We start from the raw sequence: 21,124 nt of genomic DNA, 5'->3' as shown, positions 1-21,124 counted from the left end.
ACAGTTCATAGACTCTAGTGCTAAATTGCTCTGATATTCATCCCTGCAAAAAAAAGCATATAAGCTAACCCTCATTTAAAATCCATGTAAGATTTAATTCACAGCTTTGGTTCTCTCTGAGATGCTGGATAAATATTCTGTTTGGCCTTTGTGAATGAGATATGTTAGGAAATACATTAAGATCACGCTGATAATGCTCTTACCACTCCAATGTCCTTCAGAACTGATGCTGTCAGATATTCACAGAGTTAAATATTACCAATGGAATCACCACTGCTTTTTACCAGCAGTGATTTTTTTTTTCTGGCCTGTGATGCTGTGATACTCCATTATTATTCTTATTTTAGCAATAATAAAACATATTTGAATGCTCTCGAGAAGAAATCATAGCACATACAAGAACCAACCTTCAATACTATCCTTGCTTTAAAAAGACTCCATTCTAAGCTGAAAGATCAGGAATAGGGTAAATACACTCCCGATAGAGGTGTATGTGTATGGATACCTAAGCAAACAAGTAATTCATATGACCAGCACCAAATAAAAGGTGAGGAGGAACATCTGCAATGCTGAAACCTAGATTTCACCAGGGGTCTGAGAAAGGAGGATGTGGTGGCACAATAAATAAGAAATCAAACAGCTCTGAAGGTGATTACTAAGAAATCCTGTCCCACTTGAACTCAGAAATAAGACAGGCTTGACTGTATTCAAGCAATAGGGAGAGATGTAATAAGTTTTTATCTCCTTGTAACACTGATGATATGTCAAGCACATACGGTAATGGGCACAGAACCAAAACATGTTAGCTGTAAATATGAAAAACTGCTTATGCAAGCCTCCCTCATGACTAATTGTTACTGTCTATTTAATTGTATGGTTTGATTGCCACATGTTTTCACCTTCCTATTGGGATTTTTAAAAGCTGGATGATGGGATATTAAGGGAATTGCCAAACCTGTGCCTTTACCTTCAGAAATACTGCAAAAGTCAGAGGGGGAAGGAGGACACTGCTGCTTCTTCTATTTGTCTCCTAACAGTGCAGCAAGATGGCACTTCTCTTCACCATTTTTCTTGTTTTGGCTCTAGTTGTGGCAATGGGATTCTACTATGAACACCCCACAGCAAAAATCCCACCTGGATTTAGTGAGCGCAAAAAGCTTTATGCTTTTCATTACATCATGAACTTTGGTTTCGGTCTGGTAAGTACACTGTGCTTAAAGCTACATTTGTAATTTGATTTCTGATAGAGGGATAAGGGATCGGTGAAATGTTTTGGAATCAGTGTATATCAAGTACAGAACTGGATTTATTTGGTGATGGGAGCACTATTGTGGATACCTGTGGCTCAACCCCATTGCTTGCTATGCAGCACAAAAGCAAGCAATGCAGAAAAATAAAACTGCAGACAGTATAATCCCTCATTTTTCCCGATGGCTTAAGTTTTAGCTTTTAAATTGTGCAGCCTCAAGCAGTGCTGAAGCTGCTGCATGATATATGTTAAACTTTGCTTTGCATAACAGAGAATGAGCAAGGTTGCACTGAGCTCAGCTCTCTCCTATAAATGCATGACTTCTTCTGAGCTATCTGAAAGGCAGCTGCTACATTCATCATCTTTCCCCTTCACAGTGTCTGTGTGATTTCCTATTCTGAGTTTAAAAAACACTTCTATGATGGCTAACTCAAGCTTCTTTTTGCCTTTTAAATGACGAAAAGAAAACATTCACTTTCTTTGGGTTGTGCATGACATTTCACTGGAATTCCATGTTGTGCTGTTATTGTTCTTTTTCCCTGCTACGCTGCTTATTAAGCTTTCTTTGAAGTCAGTTGGTAAGTTCCTGAGAATGTGACTCAGTGTGTGTCCTGAGGGGTGCCTCACCCAGCTCTGAACGCTGCTGTAATACAAAGCAGTGCAATGAAACAGGACAGGAATTGAAGTCACACAAAGTTTTCTTACACCTACCGCACTACAGGTGGAACTCCCATGTTTTCAAAACGCTGTGTGCACAATCTTTTTCCACCTAAGTTTGTGCAATTTGTATGCAAGAGACCAAACTGAAGAATTTAGAAGCTCACTGGTAACCCTAACCCTAACCCAAACCCTACCCTTAACCCTAACCCTAACCCTAACCCTAGCCCTAATGCAGTTCTCAGCTTCTGATTTTATCATTTCGTATCCTCGCTGCTGGCCAGTGAGAGGCCAAGGAAAAACAGGAGCAGAGAGATAAGATTATTAATGTGTAGTTAAACTAAAGTATAAATGCAATAAAGTTTGAGTCCTAAAGTCATAGAATCATTAAGGTTGGAAAGACTTCTAAGATTACCAGGACCAACCAACAGTCCATCCCCACCACTGACCATGTCACTCAATGCTACGTCTACTCAGTAGGAGCTCTGGTTGTTGCTGTCCAAAGCAACCTCTCCAGGAATGGCAACCCAACAGGCCAAAACTGCAAGGAAAATTAAAGTTTGCTATGGTAGATCTAGACAAAAAATGCATGTGAAGTCACTGGAGACAAAACAGTTTGATGTAACTGTGCACAATCTAATAAGTTTTATGAAGAACTATCTGTATTCACCTCTGAGGGTGTACTTAAATAAGGAATGTCTTAATCAAATTTCTTCATTGAAAAATCTACCCATTCTTTACTTTTCAGTATTGGTTTAGAATTTGGTCTACAAAAAGAAAAACTGACTGATTTTAGAGGTAGCCAGAGGACTAACTCCATCTGGGAAACTGAGTTGCAAACAATGAGATGCGTGCTCCGGCAGCACCTCCTGCATGCTGCTGCAGATCTGCTCCTCTGCCCAAGTATCTGTCTGCACTCCCACTTCTAACCAGCTTGGGTTCCTCTCTGCCTTTCACACTGCTTTCCTCTTGGAGCACAGCACTGCACTGTGAATGACCACTGCTGGGCACGCACTCCATGCACTGATGGCAGAGATTGAGCTGAAAAATGGACTTGAAAGCAAAAATGCCAACGCTGCTGATTCTTAGAGAGCTTCTATTTGCTGTGCAATTTAAAACAATTCCACCAGATAAAAATGTTGTCTGCATATTACCAGAAATAACTACAAAAATTACATGTCCTGACCCTATAACTGATGTTCTTCATCATGGAATGGAATGCAGACACCCAAGGTCAGGCTGGAGGGGCTCTGAGCACTGATGGAGATACGGGGGTCCCTGCTCAGTGCAGGGGTGGGACCTGATGGCCTTTAGGGTCCCCTCCAGCTCAAACCATGCCCTGATATATCTGATAATTGTACTTTGTTGCAGTAATCCACAGCAGATACTCAGAGCTAACAGTGAGGTGAATGAGAACAATATAAACAAATGCCAATCTCTACGAAAGCTGATCAGTCAAAGTATCACAGGTTTAACAGTTGCTTGTCACACTGTCAGCATTAAGCACAGCAGCTGATATGGACTCTTCTTTTTTGTATTTCCAAGACAACAGTGATCTCTATAACATACAAGCAATGCAGTTAATTACAGGTGCAACCCTTACTGTTACAAAAGCACTAGTGTGAGGAAAGAGAATAACAGAGGGGAGTGAAGGATTACAGAAACAATTATTTTCCCATGGTTATCATGCAGGAGATCAGTAGAAGTAACTAAAATGAGAATAAAGCCGGACCACAAAATGATCCTTCTTGCACGTGGAATCAGCTACTCAAATGGCACAAAATGAGATACTACACCAGCCTTCACAGGATCACATTATTGAACTACTGAGGTCTTTAAACACGAGGTGAAAGACTCTCACAATGGGATCCAAAGACACAAGCTGTATATAGAATTCTCTTTGAAATACACATGTAGGGATAATGGCAACGCAACAAACCAACCAGTCCAACTGTGTTTGGGTATGAAGCACTGCATTATGTGACGGTGGAGCCAAGGCTCAGAAGTACCCTTGTTCAGGAGCTGGCTGTGGAAGATGTTATGGATAAACCTTCTTCTAAGGGCTGCTTCAATGCCTAACAAGTGGAAGTATTGGATAGTGATAGGACAAGGGGGAATGGTCTTAAACTGAGACGGAGGAGGTTTGGGTGGATATTAGGAGGAAGTTTTTCACCCAGAGGGTGGTGAGGCACTGGAACAGGTTGCCCAAGGAGGCTGTGGATGCCCCATCCCTGCAGGCATTCAAGGCCAGGCTGGATGTGGCTCTGGGCAGCCTGGGCTGCTGGTTGGTGACCTGCACACAGCAGGGGGTTGGAACTGGATGAGCACTGTGGGCCTTTTCAACCCAGGCCATTCTGTGATTCTATGATCCTATGATTCTACGATTATATGAAGTATTTGACACTTCTATCTCCTATTAATAGCCTGAGATTTATTCCATTAATAGAGACTAAGCAAGGATTTCACCACTGAAGAATGGGATAATTTGTAAAACATCACTCTGTCACCCAACATTTCTAGCATTTGCACTAATTTGTGGTTCCTTTTCCTTTATTAACAGGCAATATTTCTGGACAAACTTGGTATCATGTCAGAGGTCAGTTTACTCAGAGCTATAATGGACGGAATACCACCACTAAAAGATAAACGTCTTATTATCAAGGACTTAATCTTTGAAAAGGTTAAAGTAAGACTGTACCAGCCAAAAACATCAACCACTGGGCAAAGGAGAGGAGTCCTCTACTTTCATGGCGGGGTTGGACGGTTTGGAAGCATTCGTAAGTCATGTAAATACTGTAACTAAATATGCAATGTAGTTACTGAGCTAATTAATTAAACGATGAGGTAGGAGGCTAAGTATGACAAATTAAAAAAAATTGTGTCAGGACACAGGATAATTTTATTTATGAATAGTAGGCATTCTGTTACATTATCTTTATACAGGTTGTGTACCTCGAACTTCTCCTTCATGCTTATGAGAAAAGCTGAGAAGTTCATAAGAATTTTTTTACACAAATGTAATAAAGCTGTGAGCAATGTTCAGATTAGATCACACCAGCTGTAAGAAGATTTACAGTGAAGCTATAACCACAGAACAGAGATAAGTCTTCAGAATATTTTCTTCTGACGTACTTTTAAAGCAACTTACAATTCCATTGAAATATATTTTTATTATTATTATTTTCTTTAAACAGGCGCCTATGAAAGAACATGTCGCATTCTTGCTAGGAAAACTAATTCAGTGGTTGTGTCTGTTGGGTAAGTAGGGTTAATCCAAGCACACAGTCTTCCTGTCTCCTCCCGGGTTCCTAATTCTTTAATGCATTAGTTCCTGCAACCCATGCTCCCTACAAACCACACAGAACACTTTATTCAATAATCACACGTGTTTCACTAGCACTAATGACTCTTAGAAAGAATTAGCTCACTAATCCCCACTTGCTAATTTCCAAATAAAATCCATTAGAATAACTTGTAGCTACCATTGGATGGGGATGGTTTTATTTATTTCCTAAAGCCATACACATAACTTGAAACCAACATTCTGTTGGAGGTGAAACTAACTCTGGCTGTCCAGACATCTCAGTACTCATTTCCTCAATCACCTAAAACATAAGTAACTAAAGATATGTTTTCCAAAGAGAGCATAATGCACTGAACTCCCTCAAACACTAAAAACAGCAAATAAAGATGGCTCTTAAAGTAATGTCTCCTATTTATTTCTGTGGAAACTATGAGAGATACAAAGAGCACAGTAACATGTTTGATAGAGCAAATTCTCAGCTACAGAACACTATTTTTCAGCATAGTCATCACCATGAGCTATGCATTCATCTGCAATGAACCAAAGCCTGCGTGCTGTGCTCATCAAAATCTGCACCAGTGGAAACAACCACTGCTCCAGAAATGCACCCCCTACCCTCACTGTGCTCACATCTGCTGTTCCATCTCCATAAATATACAGCAAGGGTCAATGAATGTCAATGGAAAGCCATTTTTCTGAATGGAGGAATTAAATAGCACCCCTTTGATCCATGTGCACTTCCATGTCAGACACCACCCTGTCAGACTGCTCCTCTGCTGCCATCTGTCACACAGCAACAGAATGTACTGGAGTATTGGTGGGAAGGTTCAACCTCTATTGCCACCCCACCAACATCTGATGCCATGGGCCAACATCATAAAATAGGAGGCATTTCTTTTGGAGCAGCCCTTGGACACTGTAAGCAATAATTACTGTAATTTCTGTTGTTGTGATTATAGTCTCGGAATATTTTCCCATCTTCACAATGAAATACATGAATGCACGAATGAAAAGACAGCGAGGGCTCCACTCAGTAGATACGACCACACTGAAACCCTTCTGTTCCCATGTAGGTACCGCCTAGCTCCTGAATTCCCATATCCAACCCAATTCCACGACTGTCTCACTGCCACCATACACTTTATGAAGACAGCACAAGACTACGGAGTAGACCCTGCCCGCATTATTGTCTGTGGGGATAGCAGTGGAGGTACACTGACTGCTGCCGTTGCCCAAGCACTGGTGAACAGAAAAGATGTCCCAAAGCTGAGAGCACAAATCTTGATATATCCTTTTCTCCAGGCCGCAGACTTTAATTTGCCTTCTTATCAGCAGAACGCCAAAATTCCTGTTTTGATAAGGGAACGAACCCTCATTCTTGGTTTGAAGTATCTCAATAAAGACATATCTGCTGTAAATATATTACTTAAAGGTTCCCATATTTCAGAAGAGCGAAGACAGAAGTATCAGAAATGGCTGAGTGCTGATAATATCCCTCATGAGTTTAAAATGAGAGGCTACACACCTCCAGGACCACCGGCACCGTACTCAGAAGAAATCTACAAGCTGGCCAAACCTTTTCTTGAGCCTTTATTTTCACCACTGCTGTGTGAAGACAATGTCATTGCCCAGCTTCCTGAGACTTTCATTCTGACCTGTGAATACGACGTGCTTAGAGACGACGGACTGCTGTACAAGAAACGATTAGAGGATCATGGTATAAAAGTGACCTTGTGCCATCTGGAAGAGGGGTTCCATGGAACAATATTCTTAGCTGCTTATAGTAAGGTGGTAACATTCCAATCTGGAATTAAAGGCCTGGAAAAGATAACAAAATTTCTAAGATTGATGTAAACCTCCATTATTTGCTTTCACTTCCTGATTTCTATCTCTCTCTACCTGCAAAGATTTTTTAAAAAATACTCTCAGTTTTCCTTTTGTTAAAACATCTTCTGAAATTTCTGCATTGGCTCTGCCTGGTTTTTACCCATGAGATTGATTTTGTGAAAGTTTTCATTTCATTTTTACTGATGATTGAAGAAGGACAACATCAGCTGATTTTGTCTACCACCACTTCATAGTTTTTTCCTCTATTCATAAGAGGTCTGGTACCCATGACTAACGTTTCACAGTGCAGTTTGGCTTAATAAAGTTCTGGTAATAGTAATATGTAAATTGAGATTTGAGGACAACTTGAGGGAAGTAACGGAGGATGAATCTACAAATTAAGTGCACAAGATGGTCCATGCCATATCTGATGAGAGCTGAGTTTGAGACAAGCTTGAAGAAAACTGAATAAAGCAGAAAAAGTGTGGACATAGACATAAGAGAATGAAGTCTCAGCTTTGCAACCATACTTCAGTTCTGGGCTCCCCAGTTCAAGAGAAACCCAGGCTTACCGGAAAGAGTCACACACACACCAAGATGACCAAGGGCCTGGAGCATCCCTGCCATGACAGGAGGCTGAGAGAGCTGGGACGTTCAGCCCAGAGCTGAGGAGGCCCTGGAGGATCTTTTCCATGTGTTTAAGGATCTGAAGGGTGAGTGCAGAGAGAAGGGAGCCAGGCTCTTGTCAGCGGTGCTGGTGCCAGGACAAGAGGCAATGGGCACAAACTGAGAGAGGGTCCATCTAAATATCAGGCAGTACTTCTGTGCTGTGTGGGTGATGGAGCACACCAGTACAGGCATCAGAGAGGCTGTGGGTTCTTGGAGATCTAAACCCTCCTGGAAGTGGTGCTGTGGGTGTGCAACCAGAGAGACCCAGAGGTGCCTCCATCCCCAAACAGCCAGGGACTCTGGGATCCCGTGAAGTGGAAAGACAGGAGGTCTGGAAATGATAAGGCTAAGAACTATAGATGCTGTAAAAAAATATGGATTAATGCAACATCTGTTTAAAAATGCATATACACTTCTTGATATAGGTACAGAAAAATGTGAATGCACAGTAATATCAGTCACTGCACAGTCTGAAGCAGAAAGCACTTTCCCACAGAAGGATGATGAGCAGTGCCATGGCAGAGAAAGGAGAATGAGGGAGAAGGAAAAATAAAAATACAAAAAAAATCAAAGTTCACGCTGGTCATAAATGGTTTACAGCACACTGAGAACATGGATGAAGTGGAACAAAACAAAATAGAAGACTACAATAGAGATGTCAAGAGGAGGAAAAATGTCACCATTTAGTACATGTTGGACAAGTGATAGTTCTAAAGTGGGGCTTTCCTCCTCACTTGGTGTATAAATGCTCCCCTGCTTTAAAGGTATGATATGAAACTTCATATTGAACCATCACAAATTATTCTTTTACAGTAGGAACAAAGCTACTTCTCAACATGAGCTCATCCTAAGCTTCATTAATGTACAAAAGCAGAGAAATGCTCAGACTGACTGCTGTAGGTCTCTTTTTGGGAAATACCTCTTCTGTTGTTTAAGAAATTATGTGGAATTTCATTAATGCAATCAAAAAGCAAAAAAAAAGAAAAAACACACAGAGATAGAGCATATAGCAAAGTTTATTTCCTCAAGAAAGGAGGCTATTAAGCCTACAGCTTTCAAAGGAAAAGAGTAGCTGACAGGCAGATAATCTGTAGTAAGCAAAATATTTATGATTTACTTCATTAAATGTCCTGCTGTAGAAAGAGAGACATCCTGCTGAAACCATAGAGTCATGGAACCGCCTAGGTTGGAAAAGACCTCCAAGTTCATCCAGTCCAACCATCCACCTATAACCAATATTTCCCCACTAATCCCTCAGTGCAACATCTAAATGTTTCTTGAACACCTCCAGGGACGGTGACTGAATCACCTCCCTGGGCAGCCCATCCCAGTGCCAGTAAACCTGGGATTCCCAGCTGTCAGTAAAATCAGTTAGAATGCTACAAGTACATGAAGAAGAGAATGGGTTTATTGTCCATGATTAAAAATGATGATAAACCGTGAGCTTAAAAATCCCCTAGCAAACAGGACAAGCAAGTCTCCAATCAGAGTATTCTTGTTGTTTTAGATACAATTTATTCCTTGATGCCCAATTAAAACAAATAATTGCATGAAATATTTTACATCTGTTTGCATTGTGATAAAAGCAATTTGGCATTTAACTTAGGTCTATGCTGAGGATTCACATCGATAATGAATTCCTGAGATGGAAGACAAATTCTCAAATAAAAATGTCATTGTGATGTAAACAGACTTGTTGTACTCAACTACCTAATTTCTTACTCTGATATTGGACATCTGACATTATTGTATATATTTTCTAATCACCACTGTCTTTTTAAACTATAATCAAAGGCAAAGAATGCTGCAGACAATTATGTAAGGAAAGTCTTCAGCTAGAAGATACAATCATAGAGTCATAGAATCTCTAGGTTGGAAAAGACGTATAAGATCATCTAGTCCAACCGTCTTCTCGCTACCACTGCTACCACAAGCACTAAACCAGATCTCGTAGCTCCTTGTCCAGACACATCTTGAATACTTCCAGGGACGGCGACTCCACGACCTCTCTGGGCGGCCATTCCAGTGCCTGACCACTCTCTGAGAGAAAAAGTTTTGCCTTGTGTCTAACCTAAACCTCCTCTGGTACAACTTGTGGCCATTTCCCCGGGTCCTGTTCGTTGCCAGGGAGAAAAGGCCAAACCCCTCTTCATCCCAACCTCCCTTCGGGAAGCTGTAGAGTGCAATGAAGTCTCCCTTGAGCCTCCGCTTCTTCAGACTGAACAATCCCACGCTCCCTCCAGCCGCTCCTCATAAGATTTGTGCTCCAGACCCCTCACCAGTTTCGTTGCCCTTCTCTGGACATCGGGGCCTCAGTGTCTTTCTTGTAGTGAGGGGCCTAAAACTGAACATGGTACTCAAGGTGTGGCCTCACCAGTGCTGAGTACAGGGCATGATGACTTCCCTGCTCCTGCTGGCCATTTCTAATGCAGGCCAGGATGCCGTCGGCCCTCTTGGCCACCTGGGCACACTGTCAGCTCATGTTCAGCTGAGCATCAACCAGCACTCCAAGGCCTCTTTCTTCTTCACAATCATCCAGCCACTCATCCCCAAGCCTATAACGCTGTGTGGGGTTATTGCGGCCAAAGTGCAGGACCCGACACTTGGCCTTGTTGAACCTCATCCCATTCATCTCAGCCCAGCAATCTAGCTTATCTAAATCCCTCTGTAGGGCCTCCCTACCCTCAGGCAGATCCACACCACCTCCCATCTTGGTGTCACCTGCGAACTTACTGAGGGTGCACTCAATCCCCTCATCTAGGTCGTCACTAAATATATTAAACAAGATGGGCCCCAGTGCCGACCCCTGGGGGACACCACTCATAACGGGTCACCAGCTGGACTTCACTCCATTAACCACTAGGTAACATCTCAGCATTAAGTATTCTTTTAGCAATGAGACCCTTTTTTTAGGCAAGTATCTTACACACTAATTAGCCAATGCTCATTACAGATACGGGCTCATGATTGGCTCAAAGTTGCACTTAATACTCCAAAGATCATCTTCCCACTGGAAGGAAACTTTATACAGATATGTATTAATTGTTCCAGTATACAGTTGATTTTTCAATGCTATCTGAATAACCTGGCAGACATCTTTGTGCTCTGGGCACAAAATATGAGCACCCAAAAGATGTTTCAGTTAGTCATTGAGTGTTTAGACACTCCAAGGTTCTTCATTGATCCACCTCAGCTGCAGTGCCTGGCATTTTCCTTTGCTCAGCCTCCAGCAATTGCTGATTGCCCAATGCTCCCAGTAATAAGTCTTGGATCTGGCCACAGAAAGTTAAGGTTGGTTGCAGTTTTGTTATCTATACTCAAACTAAGCACTTAAAAAGAACTCATCTTGGTTTGGTGACCTGGAGCAGTTATTTGGACTCCATTCTGGAGTACTGTGTCCAGTTCTGGGCTCCCCAGTACAAAAAAGACAGAGATCTCTTGGAAAGAGTCCAGCGGAGGGAGGACTCTCCCCTATGAAGAAAGGCTAAGCGAATTGGGTCTATTTAGCCTTGAGAAAAGATGACTGAGAGGGGACCTGATCCAGGTTTATAAATATCTGAGGTGTGGCGGCCATAGCGGTGAGGCCAGTCTCTTTTCAGTGGTACGTGGAGACAGGACGAGGGGAAACTGACATCAGCTGCAGCATAGGAAGTTTTGCACGAATGTGCATAAGAACTTCTTCACGGTGAGGGTGACGGAGCACTGGAACAGGCTGCCCAGGGAGGTTGTGGAGTCTCCTTCTCTGGAGATATTCAAGTCTCGCCTGGACGCCTACCTGTGCGACCTGGTGTAGGGAAGCTGCTTTGGCAGGGGGGTTGGTCTCGATGATCTCTAGAGGTCCCTCCTAACCCCTACAATTCTGTGATTCTGTGATTCTGTGATTCTGTGATTCAGGTGGAGAAGAGATTCACCCATTTCAAGGAACAGAACATCTCATTGCTGAGGCACTGAGGTCCAAGAAATCACCCACATTCCAAAGCACTGCATTAACAAAGGCCTTCTGGAGAGTCATCATTTAAAAAAAGTACCTGAACTGAACGACATCAGATCTGAATTTTTCATCACTGAATGCAATACACAACATTTGCCATCATTTTCATTTGAAATTTTTGTCACAGTCCAGCAGAATTTGTTAGCAGAAGTTGAACCTGGAGGCCATTTGGAAGGGCTGGAACTCTTCAAGGTGCACCAGGGGAGCTTCAGGTTGGATACTGGGAAAAACTTATTCTCAGGAAGAGCAGCAATGTGTTGGCACAGCTGCCCAGGGAGGAGAAGGAGTCACCATCCCCAGAGGTGCTCAGTGTGGATATGTGGCACTGAGGGATGTGGCAATGGGTTGGGTTGGAGGTGGACCTGGTGATCTCAAAGGATTTCTTCTAGTCTTAATGAGTCTGTGATTCTATGATACCTCAAAGCAGACACGAGGGGAAGAAAGAATGATTAAATCAGGATTTATGGCAGACTGCACAGATGGTGACTTTCAGTCATGAGTAAGAACAGTGTGCACAAGGAGTGGCTACTAATATGGGTGAGGAGGTGGAGATAACAACAAGGGAGGACACCGAAAGATGGATAGGAGACAGATACATTACACATTAACAAACAGTACAACTTAGCATGCAGTAAGCTATAATTTCTAAAGACTAGTGTGCTCCTGTGAAGGACACACTAAATCCTTCTCACACATCAGAAGAGTAAGGCTTACCAGGTGTGAAGAGGTCTAAGCTGTTTTCAGTCATTCCCTTGCATGCACACAGAAATGGGAGCAGTAAGATTCCTACCTGCTCTACTTGATAAAACTGAAGTCAGCTACATTGCATTAGGAATATAGATGTCCTACAGCATCATCTGGGGTAGATACATACACACAGCCGGGTAAATCACATTTACAGGAGTGTTTCATTTAGAAAGGTACACTAAAACCAAACCAAACAAGAAGAAATAAAAAGCGGAACATAGCAGCAGCTATTAGTTTGGCTTTTAATTCCCTTTTTTTTTGTTTTTTTTGTTTTGCTTTATGTCTTCCATTTAGTTACTAAAGCTGGCTGTACTCGATTGAATCAGCACCTCAGTCATTAAATACCAGCATTCTGTCACTCATTAGCTCTTGTAGCACTTCCTGAATTACCTGCACTGCAATTGTCAATGATTTCCTAACACAGTCCACAACCACTTGATGTCCACATCATCCACCCTGGCACTTCAGCCTTGGTTTGGTTTGAAAGCTGCCTGAGAGATTGATGTGACGAGTTTTGTGCATTCTCAGGCTACGAAGAGGTCTGTGATTGCCCATCTAAGACCAGCTTTGAAGAAACCAATCCATGTGGACTGTTGGAAACATGGTACTCTCTGCTCAACATAACCTATGAGAGACTGACACTGATCACAGATACCTCTGCTTGTACATCTGCATGAACAGAATGGTTGGCCAGAATGGAAAGATCTAAAACATTTCTGACCAAGCATCAGTAGAAGAGAAAGTGATGTGTAGCAACAGATTATTTAAGTCACGTATGTGTATCAGAACAGGAAGGACCAAAATTTATGAGATGGTTGTGAATATGAGCACTACCAGAGGGACTGGGCAGCCCTAAGGTCACTGCTTGGTTTTGGAAAGCATGGAAACTGTAGTAGGGAGGAAGGACTGAGGAGCTGCAATAGAATACAGCTGCAATAGTAAAACAGTAGGATGTTATTCTGAAACATCACTTCATTGATGGTTCTTGAACAACAGAAGGGCTGTGGGTGAATGGTTTTGCCACCTGGAACCGCTGAAGGTTTGCACATTGCACAAATATTGGTGCAGACTCCAGTTGCTTTATCCCACACATTCTTATCTCCACTTGTGCAAGCGGGCTGACTTGGTTGTTTTGATTTGAAGATTGAGCTAATGAAGCTACGGATTAAGTCAATTTTCAGATGGGAATTTCATTTTAAAAGCCAGGACAGGAAAACAGTTTGGGAACTGCAACTTCGTCATTGTGTAGAAAATGAAATTCAATGAAGAAAACAGAAACGGTTTCTCCAGTCAGCTGCCACCAACTTCAGCCATTCCTTACTAATATACATCTATCCATAATGCCTTTACATTAAATTACAAGCAAGAATGAACATAAAATTCACAGAGTTCAACCTCTGAAAAGATGTACCAGGTGCTTGAGTTGACATAGACATCACCTGGGAGACCCACGCATGGCTTCAGGTCAGCACTAATTGTACAGTTTGTACTCCTATCTCATGGAAAAAGCAGAATTGATGCATTTCTCTCCTAGCTGAAGAAGTACACATCACTTAAATTAACCCAATCTTTCCACTGAGACGTACCACAGGTCATAGACAGAGTAAATGTTCTCTTAATTAAGTTTGCCTGTGAAACAAAGTTCATAATAAATGCAGATATGCCTATTTTTCTTGTCAGAGGAGCATACACCTTGATGGCAGCTGTGAGGATCCTCACACCTCCAAAATGTAACCTGACAACAGTAATGGCATCCATAACGTGCCTACAAGAAGCCAGACACCAACAAGCATCAGGATATCAATCAGTTCCATATACATCAAATGCCACTTTTGAAAAAGGAAATTCCTCCTCCCCCTTTTTTAATCTTAGTGTTGCCAATAGTATCATTAGCAAAGAAGGGAGGAGAGTATCAGAGTATTGCAACATTAATAAACTTATTTCTGCTAATGAACGGATTGCTTAGTCTGCTGTGAAGACACCTCTGGAACACCCAAGAACCAAGACTTGAGGCAGGACAGGTTTTTGGTTTTTTTTTTGTTTTTGTTTTTTTTTGTTTTTTGTTTTTTTTGGAGTTCACTTCCATTGAAGTGAAATGGCATTCATTCGTAAAAGCTTAGCAGTATTAGGAGTGATTTTCATTTCACCTGTCTTAGTACCAGCGCTGTTTTTGGGGCAGTTGTTCTATGAATTTCTCCATTCAGAACTGCCACTTGGAATTGACCAACCTCTAAAGCTTCTGTTTTACCATTCGCTGTTGATTACCACCATGGTGCTGGTAAGTCACTTTCTTACAACTGGGTATTTCCCTTTTGCTTTGGAAGGATAGCTGGGAGCTGGAAGACAATGGCTTAAGGAAAAGAAGAAAAGAGGGAGCAGCAATTCACCCCCTTGAAGCCTGTAAGCACCCCTATACAAGCTGAAGAATGTTAAATTAATTCATAAAACATGACTAATCCTAAAAGCTTATTTCATTTTTTTAGAGCATCTATCAAACTGCAGCTACTTTGCATTTGGAAAAGAGTTTCACATGAAAATTAATAATAATAAATATATATATGTATGGTGTACCTACTGAACTGGATGTACATATAATATTTATTTATAAGCAAGCCTGCATTGCTCCTCTTTCCATTTGCTTCATTCTGCATTTACTATACACAGTCATACATATATATATTCATAGACCTACACACATTGTGTATCATAGACAATAGAATAAATACAAAATGGATAGCAATGGTTTGGGCTTTCTTCTTACAAGGCTAGTTCAGAGAATATAATAAAGATGTATTTGTGAATGATGTGCTCAGGTTTCTCTCGTTCCTTAAGAATGTGTGTGTATCTGTGTGTATTTTCTGACATGACTTTAACATAATTCTGATATGTCTGCTTCCATAGATAGAAAAATTAAAATGTTTCAAATTGAAAGAAGAAATTATTGTGAAAAAGATGTAAAAAATGGAGATTTTCAGTTTTAAACATTCTGGGATTTGTTCCATCCATACCCTAAGTTGCATGGTATTTCCAATGTCAAAGAATCTCTAGATTTTTAGGGAGGAAAAAAGGATGGGCACAAAGCAAGTTCTTAATGACCTCCTAGATCTACATAGGTTGGCCTTAAAGCACTTTCATCCTTGGGCTGAAAGTGACCACTCAATCCACCTAGGGTCTTGAGGTCTTCCTCTACAAATCGCACAGTATTTGGATACTGGGCTTCGAAAGAGTTGGTTTTATAGTCAAGTAATTAAATTCTCTTTGTAATTTTCATACAAAATATATGGCATTTTAATAAGAGAGATATAAAAATGTCTTCTAAGAATCACAGAATCACAGAACTGTAGGGGCTGGAAGGGACCTCCAGGGATCACCAAATCCAACCACTTGCCAAGGAGATTCCCTTCAGCTCAGGAAAGTGTCCAGAAATGTTGTTCTCTTTTCATCACAGGTTAAGGAGCAGAAGCAACTGCTATTGTTTGCAGTTTGCACAACTCCCATAGATTTTAGCAGAACCTACTTGATTATTTGCCTACTAATCAGTTCTTTCATCAGCCTCATGCCCACAGCTGCTACTGAAATTTCCAAATCAAAGGTTATTTTTCTCCTTTCCTCTATATTGTCAGCTGAAATACATTTTTTTAGATCTGCAAAATGCAAAGAAAGATAACGAGGAAGAGGACCACTGCCTATGCAGAACAGGGTTTGATGCTTTTTCCCAACCTTCGGCAACACTCAATTCAAGCAGAATAGCTCAAGGATCTCCAATGAGGCACTGTCTCCTGAGATACAACACAGTAAAATAAACCCAAGATTTTGTTTTTTTAATTAAAGAAGATGGTAACCTTTCACACTAATTATTCTTTCTTTCCAACAGGGAAAGATTTTGGAGAAGCTTGGGATCTGCAGTGACTTAAGCTTATTGCGACTTGTGGTGGATGGAATACCACCATGCAGAGATTCAAATCTTCTTATCAAAGACCTCAAAGTAGATGAGGTACCACTGAGGATTTATCAGCCCAAGTGGCCACCTGCTGGCAAAAGAAGAGGAATACTGTATTTTCATGGAGGAGCTGGCACATTTGGGAGCATTAGTAAGAAACCAGTTTTATATTCAAAGTCAAATCCAAATCTTTACCCCTCAGCCATGTGTCAGTATCTCACTTGTTCTTCCTAATGACAACAGATTTTGTAAACCCAGTACTAATTGAAAAGGACCTTACAGGATTAATAGTCTAGTGGATAATCATAATGATGAAAAGGACAACAGAGTTCCCAGAAAGAATAAATTTTTGATTTGTTCTTTGAAACAAAGCTTCAGCTACTTCCCAAAGAGAAATTTTTAGTTGTGGACCTCAACTGGACCAAAGAGTTTTCTGTAAGCTTGAATGGAGCCTCAAAGTACAGAAGTTAAGATATATTACTCTGCTCAATACTCATCTTCTGGGTAGGAGCACAAATCTGTGTATCTCAATCTGTAGGCTCATGGATCAAAGGTGATCTAACAGACAGAAAGGCACAGTCTGAGAAAGAACTTAAAGAAATTTAAGATTTAAAAGTAATATAAGAATTTTTTTTAAAGAATCATATTTCAAAGGGTGTATCTCCATTAGCACAACGACAGACAGACTTCAGTTACCTGCAGGTGAGGTTATGAGTCTCCGTAGCTGGAAGGAAAAAAAAAACACCACCACAAAGTTGCACTGTTGTTGTTCACAATGCAATCCATATTGCACAATCAGCACATGAAAGGAGCTGTATCATATGCCTTGGCTTAATACAATACCCATATCTATATGCTGATCATGCATGTATGTGACCCTTCACTTCAATGCCCCTTGGTATTTGATGACAGGAAAGCAACTAACATAATAACAAGCTTTTATAATGAAAGGTCTGATAGTAAGGCCCTCAGGGTAACAAGTGGCTGGCTGAAGAAGTGAAGAATATCTTTATGATACCAGAGGATTGGGCAATAAAATGGTATGTGACATTAAACTGTAGGTGATGTGGAGTGCAGAAGTCACCAGAAGATCTTGATTTAACAAATGAAACTATGGAGTCTAAGCAGACTAACATGCTGATTTGGGAGGTAGATGATTTGGGGAGTATGTTAGGAAATAATTGCTTGAAAATGTTGATTTAGTGCATAGTAGCAGTCAAAAAGCAAATAAGATGTCGGGAATTATTATTAGGAAAGGAAAATAGGACAGAACAGGAAAGCTCTTTATGCTGCTGTAATAAATCCATGCTGTTTTGAAATATGACATTCTGATTCCCATGCATCAAATTGGATCTAACAGAACCAGAAAGTGTCCTGTGGAAATGATAGAAGTGCTTCCATACTGAAGCACTAAGACTCTTCAGGCTGGAAAAGATGGAGAGACAGATACACTGAATGTCTACAGAATCATAGGAAGCATGGGAAGTTAAGGGAATGATTACTCACCATTTCTTATAGCAAAAGATTAACAAGATCAAATGGAATATCTGATGCCAGGAAAAAAAATGAGCAACAAGAAATGGTTCTTCAAATCTTTGTAAGTACCCAGTGGAATTCACTGCACAAATCTGTTGATCACGGGTCCTAGAGGTGATTAATCAAGGGCATTATATGAAGATGCACTTTGTGACTCAGTGGAGTTCTCGAAGCCTAAAATTTCCATAAGCCTTTTGCATAAGCATTATCATATGGTTGTCACAAGCTTAGACATTTTCATCATCCATCAGCTGAGATGTGATACCAACCTGGACACTTCTTGTTTTCCCCAGCATCACCATTCATATGTCTGTATTATGCCCTATCCACCAATGACTAATAATCAGAAAATATGTAAACGTGTAAAGGTTGCATTGCACAAAAGTTACTCATTGGTCCCATGCTGCTGCAATGGCCTCCACATAGAACACGTGCAATATGTTACTATGGATCTACGCTTTCAAAAGAATATTTAACCTTTAAAATATAATCTGTTATGCTTTGTCTTTAGGAGCCTTTGAAAGAATGTGTCGCCATATTGCCAAAAAATGCGACTCAGTGGTTGTGTCTGTTGGGTAAGTGCTACTTTTATGTACAAACATTTGTGGGAATGGTTCACAGTTGAAACAGTTCTGAAAAACGTGCCAATAATCTCACCTATTTCAGATTGTGCTGCTGTGTATTTCTGCCTTGAGCCTTTCCTTTAATTTGGAAATGTACTTAGAGGCGGAATACTCTAAAATAGCTGTACACCATTAGTTTATATTTACACTGAGTTAAAAGCAAGCAAACTTTAAAATATAGATAAAAAGACCTACCCAACTGCCATACCAACAGCACAAATTACATTTTTATAATGACTTTGAAAATAACCCCAATGTCTTTGACATTCCAGCTATCGCTTGGCTCCTGAACACCCATATCCTGGGCAATATTCTGATTGTCTCAACGCTACCTTATACTTTATGAGGAATTTAGATGAGTATCACGTGGATCCTGCTCTCATCATCCTTGCTGGTGACAGCTGTGGAGCTAATTTTGCTACGGTTATTTGCCAAATACTGGTGAATAAAAGACATCTCCCAAAAGTACGTGCGCAGATCTTATTGTATCCAGGACTACAGGGGCTAGATTTTCAACTGCCTTCCTATCAGCAGAATGCCTCAGTCCCCATATTGTCTCGGAAGCTAGTCATCTACTTCTGTTTTCGTTACCTTAATAGAAAACCATCATATTTTGAAGATATCATACAAAACTGCCATGTTCCTGAGAGTATGAAACGGAAATACAAAAAATGGATAAGTGCTGACAATATTCCTGATGAATTTAAGATTAGAGGCTACAAACCTCAGAAGTACACTTCGTATAAACCCGAAGTCCATGAAGCAATCAAAGAAGTGCTAGCAATGACATTTTCCCCTCTTTTAGCTGAAGATGCCATCATTTGCCAGCTCCCAGAATCCTATATTGTGACCTGTGAGTTTGATGTGCTTAGAGATGATGGGCTGTTATACAAGAAGCGATTAGAGGACAATGGCATTCAAGTAACCTGGTATCATTCTGAGAGTGGTTTCCATGGCATTTTAGCCTTTTTTGGCTATGGGATTTTTTCATTTTTATCTGGAGAAAAGATAATGGATAATACTGTGAATTATATAAACAGTCTATAAAAGTATTTTTCTTGAAAATGATGCAGGCCTTACACTATCCTTGGAATTTATGCTTGGCAAAGAATGCAAACACATTTATGTTTTCTATTTTGACTGTATGAGGAATCTAATTTCTCATTCTGCAGTTACTTACCAAAAATTCTAAGGTTATTTAAAGCACCACCATTCTAGAAAACATTATAATAAAAACAGACCAATGAAATCGAGCACCTCCAGCCATTCCAGTAGCTGGCACACTGTCAAGGCAAATAACATAGAATCACAGAATTATTAAGGTTGGAAAAGACCTCTAAGATCATTCAGTCCAACCATCCACTTACCATCAATGCTGCCCACTAAACCATCTCTTCCTGAAGTTTTCTCTACAGCCTAGAAATGCTGAAGACAACAACTGGAGGCCACTTTGGCCCTGGTGAAGGTAGGAAATGTTTGTGGAACCTGTCTTAGGTTCGGTGAAGTCTTGTGTCAGATATGCATTTTAATGCAGCTATGCATTCTAACTCCTAGGGTTAGCTCACACAAGGACTACACTTTTCTTGAAATAAAGACTTCTTTCTGAAACTGAAGTTCTCAGTTGGAATTACTATGAGCTCAATTTTGTTTGGAATCTGAGAAATGATGTTTTCCTTTGGGATTTGATTCTTTAACTGGAACCCCCACACTTCAGTGAAAGCTCCACCTGTTATTCTGTTTTTCTTTTAAAAGTTCTGACAACTACAGTTGTAAGAAGGAAGAGAAGTGGGACATTGCATTATCTTACCAAGAAGCTGTAATGTCATGGCAATGTTGTGATGCTTTCAGCAACAGCAACAAAAATAAAAACCCATACTGTGAAAATGTCTGTTTTAAGAGCAAGTTAAATTTGCTTAACACTTATTCAGTAACAAATCTAAATGCTTGGTGAAAGAAGCAATGCAACACCAGCAGTGACCACAGCCTTGCTAATTTTACCTTGTCAGATCTGTCATTTCTTAGCATTGCCTCATATGGGAAAGCATGCTGAATCATCGAATGGTTGGGTTGGGAGAGACATCAAAGATCACAGAATCATAGAATCACAGAATCATAGAATGGCCTGGGTTGAAAAGGACCACAGTGCTCATCCAGTTCCAACCCCCTGCTGTGTGCAGGTCACCAACCAGCAGCCCAGGCTGCCCAGAGCCACATCCAGCCTGGCCTTGAATGCCTGCAGGAATGGGGCATCCACAGCCTCTCTCATCCAGTTCCAACCCCCTGAAGTCACTGGAGTTTACCTGATACGAGACAACCTGATCATGAATCTAAACTCAGCCTCCTCTACTGTTTTATTAACCATGCATTCAAATGAATGCAGTCGTTGTTGTTGGCTTTATGACAACCAGCTCCTTGTTCCAGGGAAGAAATTATTTAGAATAACAATATAGGAATGGAGAAAACTAGAAATCTTTCAACTAAAATTCCCATCCTGTCCACAGGGGAAAAATTTAAGCACTATTGCTGATGCCAGTTTTTTTGGATAACTTTTTAACCAGACACAAGCAAAGAACAAGCAGGA

General features: G+C 40.8%; 2 protein-coding genes across 2 annotated transcripts; both read left to right on the top strand.

Annotated features, from left to right (window-relative positions):
• The first annotated feature begins 869 nt into the window (after window positions 1–869).
• LOC104914187 (arylacetamide deacetylase-like 4) lies at window positions 870–8,247 on the top strand. The gene is made up of 4 exons (XM_010722939.3): window positions 870–1,199; window positions 4,467–4,683; window positions 5,101–5,164; window positions 6,284–8,247. The coding sequence occupies exons 1-4, from the start codon at window positions 1,047–1,049 to the stop codon at window positions 7,062–7,064; spliced, it is 1,215 nt and encodes a 404-aa protein (XP_010721241.1). The 5' UTR covers window positions 870–1,046; the 3' UTR covers window positions 7,065–8,247.
• A 6,466-nt stretch (window positions 8,248–14,713) lies between these two features.
• LOC100544625 (arylacetamide deacetylase-like 3) lies at window positions 14,714–20,566 on the top strand. The gene is made up of 4 exons (XM_031556728.1): window positions 14,714–14,722; window positions 16,319–16,535; window positions 18,432–18,495; window positions 18,807–20,566. The coding sequence occupies exons 1-4, from the start codon at window positions 14,714–14,716 to the stop codon at window positions 19,588–19,590; spliced, it is 1,074 nt and encodes a 357-aa protein (XP_031412588.1). The 3' UTR covers window positions 19,591–20,566.
• The last annotated feature ends 558 nt before the right edge of the window (window positions 20,567–21,124 follow it).

This window comes from Meleagris gallopavo, chromosome 23, assembly GCF_000146605.3.
Source record: "Meleagris gallopavo isolate NT-WF06-2002-E0010 breed Aviagen turkey brand Nicholas breeding stock chromosome 23, Turkey_5.1, whole genome shotgun sequence".
In the NCBI taxonomy this organism is placed as follows: Eukaryota; Metazoa; Chordata; class Aves; order Galliformes; family Phasianidae; genus Meleagris; species Meleagris gallopavo.
Note: the sequence above shows the minus strand (reverse complement) of the source record. Positions and strands in the feature narration are given on the sequence as shown.